The sequence below is a fragment of the Ornithorhynchus anatinus genome, chromosome 5 (assembly GCF_004115215.2).
Source record: "Ornithorhynchus anatinus isolate Pmale09 chromosome 5, mOrnAna1.pri.v4, whole genome shotgun sequence".
NCBI classification, from domain to species: Eukaryota; Metazoa; Chordata; class Mammalia; order Monotremata; family Ornithorhynchidae; genus Ornithorhynchus; species Ornithorhynchus anatinus.
The window spans coordinates 32412391-32430886 of NC_041732.1; the positions used below are offsets into that span (position 1 = coordinate 32412391).

The 18496-nt window shown below is 60.1% G+C and overlaps 1 protein-coding gene across 5 annotated transcripts; it reads right to left on the minus strand.

The window, feature by feature from the left end:
• Nucleotides 1–791: 791 nt before the first annotated feature.
• RHOBTB2 (Rho related BTB domain containing 2) lies at nucleotides 792–17102 on the minus strand. 5 transcript variants are annotated; one of them, XM_029066816.2, is made up of 10 exons: nucleotides 16601–17102; nucleotides 11188–11389; nucleotides 10600–10703; nucleotides 10106–10291; nucleotides 8642–9651; nucleotides 7759–7877; nucleotides 7008–7158; nucleotides 5603–5691; nucleotides 5147–5252; nucleotides 792–4126 (listed from the first exon to the last, which is right to left on the minus strand). In XM_029066816.2, exons 2-10 carry the CDS (start codon nucleotides 11377–11379, stop codon nucleotides 3909–3911), a joined length of 2175 nt encoding a protein of 724 aa, XP_028922649.1. In that variant the 5' UTR covers nucleotides 11380–11389; nucleotides 16601–17102; the 3' UTR covers nucleotides 792–3908. The 5 variants fall into 5 exon arrangements, with proteins under 5 accessions (XP_028922649.1, XP_039768238.1, XP_028922652.1 ...); XM_039912304.1 differs by lacking the exon at nucleotides 16601–17102 and adding an exon at nucleotides 15051–15865; XM_029066819.1 differs by lacking the exon at nucleotides 16601–17102 and adding an exon at nucleotides 12288–12306.
• Nucleotides 17103–18496: the final 1394 nt, after the last annotated feature.

Below are 18496 nucleotides of genomic sequence, written 5' to 3' on the forward strand. Positions count from 1 at the left end.
CCCCTCGCCCGTCACCGCCAAACGTGAGAACCGAATCGCGGCCGGGCACTTGTCTGCAGCGTAAGCTTGGGTAGGTCACTTCACTTCTCTGTGCCTCAGTTCCTCCATCTGTAAAATGGAGATTTAAGACTGTGAGTCCTATGTGAGCCGGGGACTACGTCCAACCTGATTACATTGTAGCTACCCCAGGGCTTAGTACTGTGCTTGCCTCTAGTATTATTATTATCATTATTGGGATAGAGTATCGACCTCTAGCACAGTGCTCTTTACATCATAAAGCACGCGACAGAAATCACTGGTGATGGTGATGTGCCTGGTCTTTAATAATAATGTTGGTATTTGTTAAGCGCTTACTGTGTGCTGAGCACTGTTCTAAGCGCTGGGGTAATAATAATGTTGGTATTTGTTAAGCGCTCACTATGGGCCGAGCACCGTTCTAAGCGCTGGGGTAGACACAGGGGAATCGGACCGTCCCACGTGGGGCTCACAGTCTTAATCCCCATTTTACAGATGAGGTAACGGAGGCACAGAGAAGTGAAGTGACTTGCCCACAGTCACACAGCTGACAGGTGGCAGAGGCGGCATTCGAACCCATGACCTCTGACTCCAAAGCCCGTGCTCTTTCCACTGAGCCATGCTGCTTCTCGTAGAGGACGTGTGTGTGTGTGTGTGTGTGTGTGTGTGTGTGCCTGCCGAGCTGCGATCCCGAGGTTCGGCAATTGCGGGGGCTGGTCCCCCAACCGAGGTTGTCCTAGAAGGTACAGAATGAACTACAACCAAGAAGAGTAAGCCACTGTGTAGAAAATATGTATTTATGAATGATCAAATTAAATTATGAAATTGTATAAAAAGTTGTTTTTCTCTTCTCCTCGCCCCAAACAGCACCAACCCTCCAGGGGGGCTCCAGAGTACAGCCTTGCCCTCCCGCTCCCTGACCCTCCGCTCTCAGCGGGTGAGTCTCGTACCCCCCACCCTCTGGGGGACGCTAGGGTCAGAGCCACAAAGGATAAGACGTGTGTCCGTCCACTCCCGGAAGTGGGAACGCCACCCCTGGCTCGGCTCTGCTGTCCGGGGTCCGGTCGCCCACGCGGGGCTGGCCCGATCAGGTGAGCTCCTGGATCACTGCGGGGCAGAGGGTGGCTGACAGAGGTGTCGGGGAAAGGAGAGGTGGATCCCTGAGGGAGTAGCTGCCCCTTTGCGCCTAATGCAACTCTCTGTTTTCCCCCACCCCCTACCCCCGGTGCCTCCTCCTCCCTAAGCTGAACAGAAAATGGCCCCCAAGAGAGGAAGGAGCCTGTTTCCTCTCTGGGCCGGGGCACTCTTTCCTGACTGCCGCCTCCGGGCCTTAACCCTCCCCTCTCCTCTCACTCGCTTCTTCCACAATCACCTGATTCAAAACTGCGTGCCTCCCTGCCAGACTGGAGAGAGGCTCAGAGTCTTTCTTTGGTTACTGGCCTCGCGCACTGCCTAGGCTTAAAGCCCAGCCCCCGTCCTCTGCCAAAGACGGTGACCGGACTCTTGCGGTTGCCCGCTGCGTCCCCATCTCTGGGGCGACAGGTTCCCGCCCGAGGCAGGGTCTGCTGGGGAGCCAGAGGGGGATCGGTAGCCGCCGTAGCCTTTGCTGACCACTTCGGTTTAAGAGCCCCAACCCAGCTCGACCCTCCAGCCTCGCTGGTCCTGGAGAAGAAGCGGCGGCTTCCCACGCTCGGGCCGCCGGGGCGGCCGCAGGCGGGAGCCTGGGCCTTTAGAGAGGCTACGTTGGCAGCAGAGGGCAGCACAGCCCTCCCAGAAGCCATTGCTCTGCTCCGACGGGGCCGCGGCCGAGTGCCCGAGGGCGGGCGGTCTGCCCGGTCCCGGCCCAGCTAGAGGCGTCTGGGGACGGTCAGGGGATCGGGCCTTTAACGGTCGCCCCAGACCCACCTCGGAACACAGCCGGAGCTGTGGGTCGGCCCCAGGACGATCCGTAAATCCTGGACCGGGCCCGGGCGTGAGCCGGGAGCTGCGCTGAGCTAGGCTGGCTCCCCGTCCGTTCCACCCACAAGCCCGGGTCCCGGACGGACTCTGAGCACCTCCGTTCTCACGGGCTGAGCCCCGCCTGAGGCTTGGGGAAGTGAAAAGTGAACCCTCCCAGGGCCAGGAATGAGCCGCTGCTGCTGCTGTCGTTGCTGCCAGTCCGCCTAGTTCCCCCCCCACGCCCCCGACGTCGGCCCAGGATGGCGGGCTTTAGCCAGTTCGCCCAGCTGCCGGGGATCTGAGGAGAGGCCCGGGCTTTGGCCTTCCACACCAAGTGTTCCTCATCCTGGTGGTGGTGGCTGGGGGCGAAAAGGGCGTGGAAAGGGAGCAGGGAGCGTACCTCTTCTCCCAGCTTGTTTCAGGGAGTTGCCCTGGCCCTCGGCCTTCCCTGTCAGCCCCATTTTCCAAAGGCTTCGGGCCCGGTTGGGAGGACGGTCCTCTCTCCATGGGGCAGGGCACGGGGAGAGGAGGGGTCTTCCCGGACTCCCCCAACGGCCCAGCAACCGATGACAGTGACCCTTGAAAAGGGGGACTGCCTGCATCCCAAGGCCGAAGCGGTCCTCAGAGCCAGTGCCCTGCTGGGGGAGTGGGCCGGCAGCAGCGGGAGGAAGGGCGGATGAGTCTCGGAAATGCTGATGCCCCGGGGGTGGAGACGGGGCCCCTCTCCCAGTCATTCTAAACCAACCCGAAGGGGCCAGGGTAGATGGCAGCAGGCATCCCTTCCCCCGGGGGAGGGAAAACTGGGCTGTTTGACAACCCAACCTTGGTGGGCAGAGTGTTTGGCTTTATTAAAACGTTAGGGGACCGGTTTGGGGGCTTTGTTTTTTTGCTATTTCCCAAAGCTGTGCTAACCTGGTGTGGGGATAGGGACGCTGTCAGTTAGAAGCTGGAGGACTAGGGAGAGGGTTCGGAGCCTGGTCCACAATCCCCTCCCCGACTTTCTCCTGGCCCGCACCGGTCCCCACCGGCTCCTGTACCCCAAGCCCGTAACTCTCCGCGTTCAAGGCGAAGCACTATTGGGAGCTTGGGTCGTCGGGGAGGTTGATTGAGGGAGAGTCCTCTCCTACAGGAGCAGCAGCAGCAAGAGCTGCCCTGTCTTCAGCTAGGAGCTTGGATCAACTCCCCAGCAGCTCTTGACCCTCTGGGGTCCAGTGACGACCCCAGCGGCTCTTGACCCTCTGGGCCCAGGGGTTGGTTGCCAAGCCGCCCGGGCTGTTCGCCTCTCCTCGGATCGCGGCAGGGCGGTGTGTCTGGCTCTCTCTCCTTCCCTTCCCTCAGTCTGTCTCGCCGTGAGGGTCCCCGTGTTTCCTCGCAAGGAAGCGGAGTGTGAGGCTGGCGCCAGGGTGAGAAGACTCTATCTGCCCTCTCCAAGAGGACCCTCGTGGGGCCTGGGGCAGATAGGAGAAGCCCCATGTAAAATGACCCTGATTCTTTTTTGAACCCCCCCCCCCGCCCCCATCCTCCGTGGTAGGAAAACATTGGAGCCACTAAGAAGGTTGGGGAACAACAACGGTCCCAAACAAGAAGCCCATCTCTTTCCTGTAAAGAGAGGTCTCCGCTCGGCAGGCCGGGCCTTTCCCCATGGCTAAGGGACTCCTCGTGTGGACCGGGTGGAAAGAGGAGAAGGTGAAATGGGGCCCTTAGCTCCCTCTGCCTGGCAGCGGCCTCGTCACCCGCTCTGGACTGGGGCCCCAAGCCCCTCTCCCCTCCTCGACCAGTCCTCGCCCTTGCCCCCCGCTCCATCCCCGCAGGGCCCGAGCCTAGCCCCAGCCGGTCAGTAGTCCCCGTTCCTGGCCAGGCAGGCGGGGGGAAGGCCAGAAATGGGGGTAGGGGGCGGTGAGGGGGGTAGGGAAGGAGAGGGAACAGCGGTGGTGTGGGGAGGGCGGAGGCATTTCTCAAACCACAGCTGAGGAGGACGACTGTGAGGAAGAAGAGGCAGCAGAAGAGGAAGGAGACGAGGGGCCGTTCCAGAACAGCCACCTTCTCTTGGGCTGTCGCTTCTGATGGAGGTAATCCTCCTTCTCGCGTTCCTTCCGTGCCCTCTGGTAGTGGTCTTCCTCCTTGAGGTACCAGACTGGGGGCCACCGGTGCTTCTCGAAGTACTCCTGGTTCTCTGGAGGGGGGAACGGAAGGGAGAGCTCAGGGGAGGGGGGCCAACGGGGCTGTGTGGGACGGCCGGGCCACAGGGTCTTCAGGACAAGGTTCTCGGGCCCAGAGGGTAGTAACTTGACTGGTTGTTCGTGGGGAGGTGGGGGAGTGGGTGGAAGGGGTTTTGCGCGCGCGTGTGTGTGTGTGTGAGAGAGAGAAAATGGGAATGTTTTTGAGGTTCCCAGCAAAGAATCGGTAGCCCCTCTACCCATACGTTCCATTGTGGGGAGCCAGCAAGAGCAGGAAAAACGGCCTCAGCCCTGGGCAAGGTCTCTCCAGAGCTGCCAGTCCTACCCAGAGCACCGGGACCCACCCTCCCTGCCCTCTCTCCACTAGCATCCTTCCCATCAGGGAAGCAGCGTGGCTCAGTGGAAAGAGCCCGGGCTTGGGAGTCGGGAGTCATGGGTTCGAATCCCGGCTCTGCCGCTTGTCAGCTGTGTGACTTTGGGCAAGTCACTTAACTTCCCTGTGCCTCAGTTACCTCATCTGTAAAAGGGGGATTAAAACTGTGAGCCCCACGTGGGGCAACCTGCTCACCTTGTATCCCCCCAGCGCTTAGAACAGTGCTTTGCACATAGTAAGCGCTTAACAAACGTCACCATTATTATTATTATCAGCCAACACCGGCATCTGCCATTACTGCCTGTCCTTCCTCACCGTCCCCACCTCCTTAGTACGGTGCTCCGCACACAGTAAGCACTCGGTAAATATGATTGAATGCATCTCCTTCGTGGGGAGGAGTCAACTCTGTAGCTGGAGAGTGCGTGGGGCAGGACAACCGTGGGACCTTTGGGGGAGGACGGGGTGACCAGAAAGGCCCAAGTCCAACTCCTGGCCCTCCCACCGCAACACTGGCCGTTCCCGGACACCAACCACCTCAGCCTCTGAGTCCTGGACTGCGACGCAGACACTACAGATCACCTCTGGGCCTGAGTCCTTACCCTGCTTGGGGCCAGGTCAGGGCCAGGGACACGCTAGGACTCACCTGCAGACATGGCCTTCATGTCCCGGGGGAACTTCCGACACACGTTATTGTAGTTGGTGCAGATGTGGTGAAGGCACCAGTCAGCCAACTGGTACGCGCAGTGGAACTGAAGACAGACAGACAGACTGATCCACAAATGCTCTCTCTCTCTCTCTCTCGCTCGCTCTCAGAGCCAAGATCTCAGGCATGAGAGGACCCCCCTCATCCTGTCCCCCAAACCCAACCATTTCCCAACTTTCATTCAAAGTCAAAGTCTCCTCACCAAGACATTGTCCCTACCTCCCTAACCCCTCCCCACCCACCAGGCTGCCCCACCTCAAAGGTGGGCCACTTTAGCAGAGGAGACAGGCTGGACTGTAAAGTGCTCCAGAGCACTGGAGCATTTAAGCTCTCCCGCGGTAGGAAGCATCACCTGAGCATGAAGGGGAGGGACGTCCCTGGTACCCTCTGCCTTACCTGAGCCAGTTCCAGAAATACAAGGACGTCACCATCTATGTCCACCATCATCTGTGTGGCTTCCATTAGTCCGGTCACTGTGTACTGCTCTGGGAAGCACACAAACACAGCACATTGAGTCGGAGGGTACCAGGTGGGCCAATCAATCCATCCATCCATCAATCAATCGTATTGATCGAGCGCTCTGTGTAAAGAACTGTGCTTGGGAGAGGACAGTACATCAGAGTTAGACACGTTCCCTGCCCGCAGCCTGTTTACAGTCTAGAGGGACAGGACCTCCATGCAAAGACACCCGTTTCCCCCGTCCCTGACGGTGACTTTTCAACAGAGCTAAGCTGGGCCTCGGTCTTCTCCCTGTTACTGTGCCAGAGAAGCAGGTGGAGAATGGTGTCTCTATCTGTTGCCGAACTGTACACGCCGAGCGCTTAGTACAGTGCTCTGCACGTAGGAAGCGCTCAATAAATACTATTGAACCAATGGTGAAAATTTGAGCTGGGTCAGCTGCACACCCCACCCCCGTTCTTGTGCTCTCCTGTCCTTGGAATGGTGAAAAGAGGGTGGGCTACTGACACAGAGACCTCAGGGGATGTAGGGAGCAGACATAACCCCACTGCCTCCCAATTTCTCTTCACCCCCACCCCACAATTATAACGCTTGTGGTATTAAGCTCTTACCCTTTGCCAAACGCTATACTAAGTGCTGGAGTAGTTACAAGGTAATCAGGTTGGACATAGTTCCTGTCCCATATGGGGTTCACAGTCTAAGGGGGAGAAAGAAGAGGTACCGAATTCCCATTTTACAGGTGAGGAAACCGAGGCCCAGATCACACAGCAGGTAAGTGGCAGAGCCAGGTTTCAAACCCAGGTCTCCTGACTCCCAGGCCTGTACTCTTTCCACTAGGCCTATGCTCATTCCACTAGAAGATCCGCGAGGGAAGGGGGGGGAGAATCATTTTTTTATGGCATTTGTTAAGCACTTACTATGCGTCGAAAGTTGTCTGTGCACTGGGGTAGGTCCGAGTTAGGTCGGACACGATCCTCGTCCCACATGGGGCTCACGTTCTAAGTGGGAAGGAGACCGGGGGTCCCCCTTTTTTTTTTTTTTTACAGAGGAGGAAACTGAGGCCCAGAGAAGTGACACGGTGAGCCACTGGCAGTGCTGGGATCAGAACCCAGGTCCCTCTGAGTCCCAGGCCTGGGCTCTCTCCACTAGGCCACGCTGCTTCATTCTTACTTGCGCAGGGTGTGATAGAGTGCTGTACCCACAGGAGGTGCTCAGTATGTGCTGTTGACGTGGGGGACGCCAGCGGTCAGTGCCTGCCCCCATACCGGGTCCGTACGGGCTCCCCTCCGTCCACCGTCCCCCCCTCCCCCCCAGGGCCCAGGAGGCCTCCTTCCTGGGTTACCTGTGAGGGCGACCAGGTGGGGTAAGCAGAGCCGGTTAGCGAGGATGATGAGCTTCATGTCGTCCAAGTCCGGGCTGGAGCTGAACATGCCCGTGTAGAGGTACTCCAGCACGGCCCGCATGCAGCTTTTGCTAGTGTGGGGGAATGCCACCTGGGAGCGCGAGGGGAGACCCCGCCGAAACGGAGTTAAGGGGTCCGCTCCAATCATCTCGGGGTCCTGGGACCCCCCCCCCCCCCAACCCTCCCAGCCAGCGCCCCACACCTCTCCTACCCTAAAGTGACTCGAAGAGCCGTGTCCCAACCCGGGCCCGGCCACAGAGGGGGATGTCCCCTTCCGAGCTCTCACCTCTGGCTCGGGGCAGAAAGCCGGAGGGGGGACCGGGGGCCGCTTCCTGGCTTCCTCCAGGTTTCCTCTCCCCCGAATTCTGGGGGCGTGGGGGGGTCCCAAACGCTCCTCTCCCACCCACTCTGCTCCCTCCCTGCCCGGTGCAGGCAGAAGAGGGAAAGGAGCGAGAGAAAAGCTGGTGCCTGCCAGCTTCTCCTTTCAAACTCCCTGAGGCTGAACCTCCGGGCCTCCCCTCGGAACAGTCTCATCAAACCCGCTCTCTCCGGCTCGCGAGGGGAACCGGTCGGAACTTCCGAGAGGGTTTCCGTGGGCCCTGGGGAGCCCGGGCCCGAAGGGGGCTGGAGAGCAGGAGGTTTCCCTCCTGCCTGCCCCAGGAGCACGCCGCCCCCACCCCGGCCTCCTCACCTCTCTGGTGGAGCTCTCCACGAACGGCCCCCCAAACATGGCAGCCATCCAGTCGCAGCTGGAGATGAGCAGGGGCTTGTGGGCGCTGATGGTCCCGTCGTCCAGAACGAAGGTCACGTCTATCCGGGGGTAGAGGAGGGATCAAGGAGGGAGGGGGGAGCCACCACCCCACCCAGGAGAGCCTCTCAGCACCGCTGCCCCAGCCCTTTCCTGGAAAGGGAGAAATCTATTCCCTCGTCAGGATTCTCAACCTAGTCCTTCTCGGTCTGATCTCAATCTTCCGGGGAACTAGGGGCGGCCGGCAGCGCACAGCTCTCCCTGGACTCCTCTAGGGCCAGTTTCTCCTTCCTAGGGCAAGGGTTCAGGCCCAGCTGGTGAGGAAGAGGTGGGGAAAGAGGGGAAAGCTGGGAGGGGCACCAGTATTCACCACCACACCAGAGTCCTCGGGCCGGCGGGGCTCCCGAGAGATCAACTGGGCGCTGCTGGCGAGGTTCCCCGCAAGAGGACCGAAGCTCCCTCAGTGCCCCAGCGGCGGGGTATGCCTGGGGAAGGGCGGTGCCACCCTCCCCCAGCGTGGCAGCGGAACCACTGGGGAGAGGCTGACAGGTAAGGGTCAGGCTGGGGAGTTGCTCGCGGCTAGATGGCTGGCGGGGGCAGGGAGGGGGCTCCGTCCTGGGTTGCGGGCTCTGCAAAGCATCACGACGGGCTAGAGGGCCAGGAGGGAGATGGTGGAAGGCGGAGGGACCGAGGGTGATCGCGGGATTTCCCGGGGGCCCACGGTACACCCCGGCAGTCCACCGGCCCAGAGAGCCGGGCTGAGGCCGCCCACCCGCAACTCCGTTCCCCGAAGGAGGAGCGGACCCTCCGGCCGGCTCCCGCGTACCCGAAAAGGTGCCTTTGGCCAAACACTCTCTGACCCGGTTGGTGCGGCGGACGTGGAAGGCCTTAGTGATCTCCTGGTTCATGAAGGCCTCGTGGTTGAGGATGTTGGCGACCATCATGCGCAGGTCAAAGACCTCCAGGAGCTCTGCGATGTGAGCAATGTGCATGAGGTCCCTCTCGTTCTCATCCAGCTCCCCGGTGTACAGGTACTTGAGGACGGCTCGGAAAGGTCCCGGCTGGATGGAGCCATCCATCTTCACCACCACCATCAGCCGAGACTTGTAGGTCAGGGGGTCGTCGGCCAGCTCCTCCTGGATGCTCACGAAGGCCCGGCTCCAGGACGACAGCACCCGGCCCCGGCCCGGGAGGTACCCCGCCCCGTCCCCCCGCAGGATCCCATCGCTGGTGGAGGCCCGGAGGGCCGCGGGGCCCGGCCCGCCCTCGTCCACGCTCTCGCACACGTCGAAGCTGGCTGCCCGCAGCAGGAAGTCCCTCCCGTGGTGGTGATGGTGGTGGTGATGATGATGGTGGCCCCGGGGCTCCTCCCCCGGGAGGGAGCCTCCCGCCCCGGAGCCCCCCAGCTCTTCCTCACTCAGGTCCATGAGGAACAGGTCGTAGAACTTGGAGGAGGAGGTGGAGAGGTAGATCTTGTGGGCAAAGATGCGCACTCTCTCCTGCAGCACCAAGATGACGTCCGCACAGAGGGGGTCCTCCAGCAGGTGGGCAGGGCGCTCCTCGCTGCTGGATGGGGGGTCGGGCACCACGATGATGGGGGGCGGAGGCTTGGGGGGCAGGAAGGGGGCCTGGAGCAGGGGCCTCTGGACGTTGCGCAGGTGGGACTTCCAGAACTGTAGGTGGCGGCGGGAGATGAGGGCGGCCCTGATGGCGTTGTCGAACACGTCCTTGATGCCAAACTGGGCCACCACGCTCGTCTCGTAGTATGGGATGCCCAGTTCCTTGGCCACCTCCCGGCCCTTCTCCGGTGGCAGGATTTCATTGGGCTTGATGGGCCTGGAGGGGAGCAGAGCAAATACGGTCCGGCGAGGCCCGACGGCAACCGGTGGCACCCGGTCGCCCCCCCCCCCCCCAGGCACTCGGAAACCCATTCGATTACACCGTTCCACGCCACCGGAGCCCGTCCCGCAGGAGGAGGTGAGGGCGCGGAGCCCGCCGCCGTGTCTCGGGAGGCGGCTAGGGGCCTTTTGCCGCCCTCCTCTATCCTCCCCCTTCTCCCCATTTCACCGTTGGAGCCAGGAGCCACGTGGGGTAACTCCAGGAGAGGCCCTGGAGCTCGCGAACTTGCGCCAAGGCACCTTTTGCCTTTTCCGCTGCTCCCTGGCCCCGCCCCCAGCCCCACCGGCTCTCATCCTCTCCCGCCGCCCTTCCTCATGGCAGGTCGCCTGCCTGCTCCTCCCCACTCAAAGGTAAAATCCCCCTCCCGCTCTCCTCCAGATAAAGAACCCACCTGGCTAAGGGCCGTCTTGCCCTGTTCACAGCCTCCAGGTCGGCGTAACGCAGATCCAGCTGGCAGCCTACCAGGATAACGGGGGCCCGGGGACAGAAATGTTTGATTTCGGGATACCACATAGTCTTGACGTGGTGCAGGGAGTTGGGGTTGGCGATGGAGAAGCACAGAACCACCACATCAGATCTGGGAGGGTGGCACGGGCGAGGAAGGAAGCAGAAGGCGCTGGTCAGAGGGTCCTCGCAGACACACCGTTCACTCACGGGCACGGGCACCGGCGGCCCCGGCCCTGGCCCGGCCCGCGCGCCCGGATCGGGTCTGTTCAGCCCTCTTGTGCGGGTGCCCCCATGCATTTCCCAGGGGTGGCGGGGCCCCTTCCCTCCCTTCCCCGGCTTCTCCCCCCACTCCCCAAGGGACAGGTGGATGCCGGGCTACCCAGAGAAGGGGCGCTCGCCCACCGACCCCTGTGGAAGGGATAGAGGACCCCACCCTACCTCCCATAGGCGAAGCGCCGGTCTTTGTGATGGTCTCCAAAGGTGTCCCAGAGCCGCAGAGACACGCTGACGTCATCCACCACATCTCGGGAGCGCTCAAGCACCTAAGGGAAGCCGAGCAGGGTCGAGCAGAGGTTAAGTGCCCAGGCTGGCGGGGTGCCGAAGCCGCCTCTCTCAGAATCTCGGGCGGAGACCCCGGATCAGGGGTTTGGGAGATCCGGGTTCCAGTCCCGGCTCTGCCCCTTGCCCCGCTGCGTGACCGCGGGCCAGTCACTTCACGGCGCCTCGGTTTCCTCATCCGTGAAAGGGGGATAAAATCCCATTCTGCCTCCCTCTCAGACCACGGGCGGGGACTACGTCCAGTCGGACCGTCGCGTTCTCATCCCAGCGCGTAGCGCCAAGCCGCGGGCCCGGGATAGACCTCTAAGGGATAAGCTCCCCCGTCCCCGCCACGGAGGGGCTGCTTGCCCTCCCCTCTCCGGCCCCGGATGCCAGGGCTCCCCCGGGGCTGGCTCTACCCACAGGCCTGTCCCTCCCGGCGTGATGGCCCCGAGCAACAGATACGGAAGACACACTGATCCAGCTTACCTCCTGGCACACCCGATACTGATCGATGGCCCAGACGGTGGGCACGTGGGTGGCGAGCAGTTGGTATTGGGTGAGAGTGGCATTGCAGGCGCGGGCACAGATGAGCCTGGTCTTGCCGACGGCGTTGTCCCCGACCACGACACACTTGATAGTCTCTACGTTTGGCCTTTCATAATCCATGTCAGAAGCCATTAATTGGGACCTGGAAAGAAAAGTCTGCGGAGTTAAGACTCTCGTCCCTCCCTCTGGCCTTCCGGGCCCCGGGGAGAGGTGTTGAACCGGGGTGGGGGGGGGGGGGGTCGGGGACGGGTGAGACCCTCTCCCAAAGCCCAGGACTGCCCTCCGACGGGACCGAGATGCCCGGCGTTGCTGCGGAGGAGGAGGGGAGGGATGGGGACAGGCTGGGGCGGGGGTGGGGGGGAGGCAAGGAGGGAGCTTCTGGCTGCGGCACGCGTATCCTGCCAAAGCGGGCTGGGCGGAGGGGGGATGCCCAAACCCCCCTACCTGGGCCCCCCCGCCTCTCCCCCTCAAGGGGGTCTGAGACGCCAGGAGAGGGATGCGGTGGCGATCTCGTTGCGGAGGGGCAGAGGGGACATCCAGGGCAGAGGTCCGGCTCTACAAGCCCGGTGTACCTTCCATCCTCGGGGCGAGCATCTCTGCCGGGGGCTGGGACCCCGGTGCCCCCCCCCCCCCCCGTCCCCTCCGGGGTCCGTCTGCCAGGAGAAGGGACTCGCTCTCTTCCTCTTCTCCCCGGGCAGGAGAATAACAAGCAGCGGAGGGAACGAGGCCCGGGCCAGGTCTCCACCCCTTCCCGGCATACCGGGGGGGGTGGGGGGGGGGGCGGGGCCCTTTTCAAATTTCACGGACTGCCCTGGAAACTCCTCCTCGCCCGACCTCCCCGGACGCGATCCCTGCTGTCCAGATTTCACTAACGGGACGCCCCCCTCCCCCAAGAGCTCGGCCCTTTAATTATGCAATAATAATCACGATCATGACCGCGCCATCCGTTGAGCGCTTACTCCGTGCCAAGCACCGTTCTATGCCCCGGGGTAGGTACCAGCTAATGATGCCGCTGCTGAGGGCATCCGTTAAGCGCTTACTGTGCACTGATCCAGGGTGAGCAGGTTGTCCCACGTGGGGCTCACAGTCTTCACGCCCATTTTACCGATGAGGTCACCGAGGCCCGGAGGATAAGGTTGGCACCCGTTAAGCGCTTACTATGCGCGGAGCACGGCTCTGAGCGCCGGGGTAGATACAGGGTCATCAGATCGTCCCACGTGAGGCTCACAGTCTTAATCCCCATTTCGCGGATGAGGGAACCGAGGCCCGGAGAAGCGAAGAATAATAATAATGTCGGTATTTGTTAAGCGCTTCCTAGGCGCAGAGCACTGTTCTAAGCGCTGGGGGAGACACGGGGGAATCGGGTTGTCCCACGTGGGGCTCACAGTCTTCATCCCCATTCTACAGATGGGGTAACTGAGGCCCGGAGAAGTTAAGGGACTTGCCCCCAAAGTCACACAGCTGACAAGCGGCGGAGCCGGGATTTGAACCCATGACCTCTCGGTGCCCGGCCCATGCTCTTTCCACTGAGCCACGCTGTACAGGTTAGACACAGTCCGTGTCCCACGAGGGGCTCACAGTCTTAATCCCCGTTTTACAGAGGAGGCAACTGAGGCACAGAGAAGTTAAGCGACCTGCCCGAGGTCGCCCAGCAGACTAGCGGCGGAGGCGGGATTAGAACCCAGCTCCCCCGACTCCCAAGCCCGGGCTCTTTCCACTCAGCCACGCTGCTGCTCAGGCTCCTGCTTTCCCAGCGGTTATTCCGGCTCCCCCCTACCCCTTGCCCCCCACGAGTTCAGCCCGTCGTGCCGGCTGTCTGCGAGACCCACGCCCCTGAGCTCGGCCTGCTGTCCCGCCTGCCGGAGCGGCTCCCTCGAACCGATCTGTCCATTCCAAGCGCTTAGCGCAGTGCTCTGCACACAGTCAGCGCTCAATAAATACTACTGAAGGAATGAACTCAGCCCCCGCTTTCTTGGGCAGGAGAGGGAGCGGGGCCTGGTGATCACCAGCTCCCGCCCCTCCTTTCCCCATCCGGCCCCCTTTACCCGGGGAGTCCCCTCCCAACCTGCAACGAGTCTCAATTCCCAGCTCAGCCCCTCTAGGGGCAAGGGCACGAATCCCTCGTCCCACTCGGTGCCTCAGTTTCCCCTCCTGGAAGAAAAAAAAAGCCCCCTCCCAATCTGCCTAGCGGCCTGGGGAGGTGCAGTCGGGCAAACGAGATGCCAGTGCTTCGCGGATGCACCGTGCTCAGGGCGATGTTCTAAAGGCCGGCAGCCGGTCAGTGAATGAATCGGATTTACTGAGCGCTCACTGTGGGCAGAGCACCGTACTGGGTGCTTGGGAGAGTCTGATATGATGGGCAGAGGAGAGGGTGGGGCTCCCGGCTGGCAGCAGCCAGACCCGTGGGGAGGGAGGGGAAGGCGAATGCTGGCACCGGCCCCGGGCCTTGCTTAGAGAAGCGAGTTTCTACACTGTCATCGCTCTGCCCGTGCATCCTGGCAGGCGGACAGGCCGAGTCGCCGGAGCGAGCAAGGAAACCGGAGCGGACCCAACCGGCCATTTGCCGGCCCCCGCTCTCCGGGGGGGGGGGGGGGGCGTTTCAGTGGGCCTGGGGAGGATGCGGTGGGGACCTTTTCTTCCTCAGATCCCAGCCGACCGCGGTCGAAGGAAGGGGAAGCTCGCGTAGGCCTGCGGGGCTCTCGGGATGCTAGAACAATATGCCAGCGCAACGTGCGGGAACGCAGAACCAAAATATCCAAGTAACGATGGCAACCAAGACTTGCGTGAGTGGAGGCACCTCCGCGATCTAGGCGAAAAGTACTTCGACGATACGACCTCCTCGCTCCTCTCTGGGTTCTGCATCGTACGGAGGTGAATCAGACGGCGTTCTCCCAGGGGCCCCCTGCTCTGGACCTCGTTCCGCTTACTCGTTCCCTCCGGCGATACGAACTCGTCCCCACACCCACTCCCACCTTGCTTCCGTCTCCTCGGCCCGTAGGCACACAGCTCCTTTAAAAATCAGCTGTTAACTCTTCCAGAGGAATGAGCTGGTGGGGATGGGCAGGGGGAGGAAGAGTCTGGGAGCCCTTACCTAAAATCAGAAGGCTCTAGAGTCACCTTCCCTGGGGGATCTCGGGGATGACCGTGTTATTGCAACCGGCCTTTCGGCTCTCTGGTCTGTTTACCTACCCATTTACGCAGCACCCCGGTTTAGCGGGGCCAGCTAACCCATGGGACGGCAACCAGAGAGTCAGACCTCAATGGGAGCCAACGTCTGCGTCAGCCACTACAAACCCATCAAGGGAAGCGAGCAAGATGGGCGGGGAAGAGAGGGAGGGACGGATGAGGAAGCCGAGCGGGATCTAAGAACGGCAGTGGGAAGCCGTGGGATCCTCTTCAGCCTGAAACGTCCCCTTCTAGCTCCCACTTCTCGTCCCTCCCTCCCACCTGGGAGAAGGAGGCCTAGCCCGGGCAGGACTTTTCCTTTCATTTCCCAAGGCCTCGCTCTTCTCTTCTGTGAAATGGGGATAGTGACTCAGGGACGCCTCCGGGGATGTGGCTAATTCGGGTCGGTAATTGCTTTGAGATTCTGGGAGGGAAGGAGCTACTTTAATTATGTAACGCTCCCGTTATATAACGCTGTACTGGATTATGTATCTATTCTATATATTAGCCCATTTAAAGCAGACTCCGCTGAAATGTGACCGGGCTAATTTTAAACAGGGGCCCTGTGGTAATGGTACCAGCCTTATTAACTCGAATCGCTATTTCGGCATTATCGCTATCGAAAATTCCCCTCCCACCTGTTTAGAATTCATCCTGACTTCGGGCCTTCCAGTCGTACTCTGGGAGACTTCCACCTTCCCTCCCGCCTCTCCTCCACACTTTTGCCCCCGGGAAGGTTCCCACTTCGTCTCCTCCTCCTCCTCCCCTTGATTTGCCGGTTTCTGTCGCTTTCTATGCTGCTGCTTCGAGTTCGGTCCTTCCTCCTTACAGATCCAGTGCTCACTCCTTGGCCCTCGGATTCCAAAGCTCTGGGACTCTCGGTGCTTTCCAGTCCGAACGAGAGCCCTAGCCCCGTCCCGTTGTTTACCCCACGGCTCTCATTCTCTCCTAGTTAGCAAGGCAGAGAAAAAAAAAGCCCCCTTTTCCCTCCCACAGTCAAGGGAGGTTTGTTCGTTTGAGGCCGCTCCAGTCTCCGGTTGTCAAGGAAACTACTGAATCTCCCGGGGAGCACGGCAGCGTCTCCTAGCAACTCATAGGCGAATCTCTCACATCCTGCATCTTGTCAAACGACAAGGAGGTGGAAAGCCCCGAAAATAAAGATAAAAGGTAGGAGGAGAGGTACAGTCTTACTAAAGGAGACTTCATCTCCCGCCAGATTGATCTAGAGCCGGCCAAGATGCAATTCAGAAGCCGAATACAGCGTAAGGCCGGGTCCACAGGCTGCTTCGGAAAGATTTTTTTTTTTTTCAAATGCAGAAATAAAGTGCAAAACCAAACACAGGCAAACATCTGCAAGAGAGTCAAGGGCCAATCTAAGAACAGGGAAATGTATAAGGCTGTCGTGTGTGTGGTTTGTTGGCTTTTTTTTTTCACAAATCCCCAATAACGGAGACTGTCACAGATGGAGGATTGATGGAAACATCCCTGGAACGGGAGCAAAGGATTTCAAGGAATTCATTGCTACTATCCCGGATATTTCCGCCACTTCTCTCTTCTTTGCGCGCGCGCACACCCACCGGCCCCCACCCAACGCCCCCACCCCACTCCCAATTCTTTTTTTTTTTTTTAAAGGGAAAGGGGAAACAAGCCGGAGAAACAAAATGCGGCTCTTTTCTCCTCCAAGATTCCGAAAAGGGTTGCTTTTCCCTTTTCCTCTCCCCACATCCCATCTCCGCCTCTCCCACGCTCCTTCACCCCAATCATCACTAAAGCGATCTGCCGAGGGCAGGAAAGGGGGCACATAGAAGAGGGGGGAAGGGGAGCGTGGAGCGGGAGACCGTGAGCCCGTTATTGGGCAGGGATTGTCTCTGTTGCCGGACTGTACATTCCGAGCGCTCAGTACAGTGCTCTGCACATAGTAAGCGCTCAAAAAATACCATCGAACGAATGAATTGTACATCCCAAGGGCCTGGTACAGTGCTCTGCACATAGTAAGCGCTCAAAAAATACTATCGAACCAATGAATTGTGCGTTCCAAGCGACTGGTACAGTGCTCTGCACATAGTAAGCGCTCCAAATGGAATGAATGAAGGAGTGAGGGGAGCGGGGGGGGGGGGGGAGGGGGGGAAGGGTCGCATTTCCCCCAAACGGGCCCGGCAGCAACGATAAAGAATCACCGGCTACTTACACCACTCCATGAGACGGGGTAATTTCCAGTGGAAGGAACACAGCGTTTCTTGCAAAAGCCGTTCATTTTAGTGGGTGACCGGAATGGATCCGGGCCGACGATCCCGATCTTAAATCACCAGATCCTCCGAGAGCTCAGCAGCAGCAGCATTAGCAGCAGCAGCAGCTGCCCAGGCCCTGCGGGGGCCAGGACGGAGCCGGGAGCTTTTCCTCGCAGCCATGGCCTCTTTCGGGATCAGCATCTCCCCGCCACCCGGGCGCGCAATGTCATGGGCGGCGCGGGTTTCGAAGGCTGCAGCAGGGCCGGGCCCCCCTTTTTGGGGTTAGCCCCGGAGGGCCCGATCTCCTGGCTTCTCTCGGAGAAGGAAGGACGGGAGGGAGGGGACGAGGCTTGCCAGAGCTCGGCCCCCCCCCCGTTGCCGTCCGGTTGCGGTGCAGCCAAAGCGCACGGCGCTGCAGTCTCGGGGACGGGTGGCGACCTCCTTTTTTCATTCACAAAAAAAAAAAAATAATAAAAGATCACACCCAGAACGACGGCCGCGATAAGCTCCGCCTTCTCCCCCTCGGGCTGGCCATTGGCTGAGAGGAAAGAGAAAGAAAGAGGCCGGGGGCGGGAGTGGAGTGGACTCCCCCTCCTCCTCTCCCCGGGTCCTGCCTGTCTTCACACCGTCTCCTGGTACGGTCCCCCCCCGGGCCCCGACCTTCCCTCTCCCCTCCCCGGAAACTCCCACAGGATTTTATAACATTCTTCCAAACGTGTATGATGGGCGAGAAGGGCCCCATCCTAGCCCGGCCCGGGGCGGGAGATGATGGTGCCGGGTTTTGTTTTTTCTCTCTCTTGACCATCGACAGTTCGCCCACATCTCGGGGCCCTGGGTCTGGTGGGCTTTCTGGACTCGGAGGAACTCGCTCCCACGGTTTCTGCCCCAATCTTATTCTACCCGCTCAGTCCGACCGGTCTCTTCAATTCTCTGTCCCCAATCACCCCCTAAACTCTATGGATTCACTACCAGAACGACTGCAGTTGGAGGTGGGGTGTTCTGGGAGAGATGCGTCCGTGGGGTCGCTTGGGTCGGAGACGACTCGACAGCAGAAGATTAAGCCAATCGCCCGCTGTATCCTTGTTTATTCCCCTTTCCCAAACATCCAGTTTTCTGCACTCCAGCTTAACGAGTTTCATCTCTCGCCACTCTCCACTTGGCTCCCTCTCTTTCTTCCGTGGCCCTCCCTAATTGTTTTACAACAGTTTCTCTCCAGACTTTGTCTTTTTGGATGCAGATCCACAATCCGCTTCTCCTCCCAGTTTTGCCTTCCCTCCTCGCTTTTGATCTTGCCCCCAAATGTCTAATCCTCTTTAAGGGTCCTTCATCTTTCTTGCAACACCTTCCCTGTCCTACCATCACCTCTGGACCACTTACATCATTCCCGTGTAATGGACTAAGATCTCATCCTCCCTGTCTGTGGGAGAAGCCCGGTCTGGGAAAGAATCGGGAGACTCGTGTGACCGGGGGAAGCTTTCCCACCTGCGAAACAAGAAAATCTAGGATCCCTAGCTGAGAGGTTGACCAGGAGTACGCAGCTGTGTCTCTGCCTCTAGGCAGTGTTAAACCTTCCGCAAAATGAACCTATTTTGTCCCTCAGCTTCACGGGCATGTGTGAGACTAAGCAATCCTCAAACGAATGCTTCCAAATACATGCCAGGCGCTATTCATGTTGCAAACAACAATATTAGCAAAAAAAGGCTCTGATTATCCTCACGGCTCCTTCTATTCCCTAATTCCTGGAACGGGCGTGCTTAGTAGGGTGCCCTGTACACAGTAAATGTTCAGTGAATACGATGAATTGATTGACAAGCAACTGGGGGGGGGAGGGAGGGCTTTCCCCGGGCAGCCTCAAC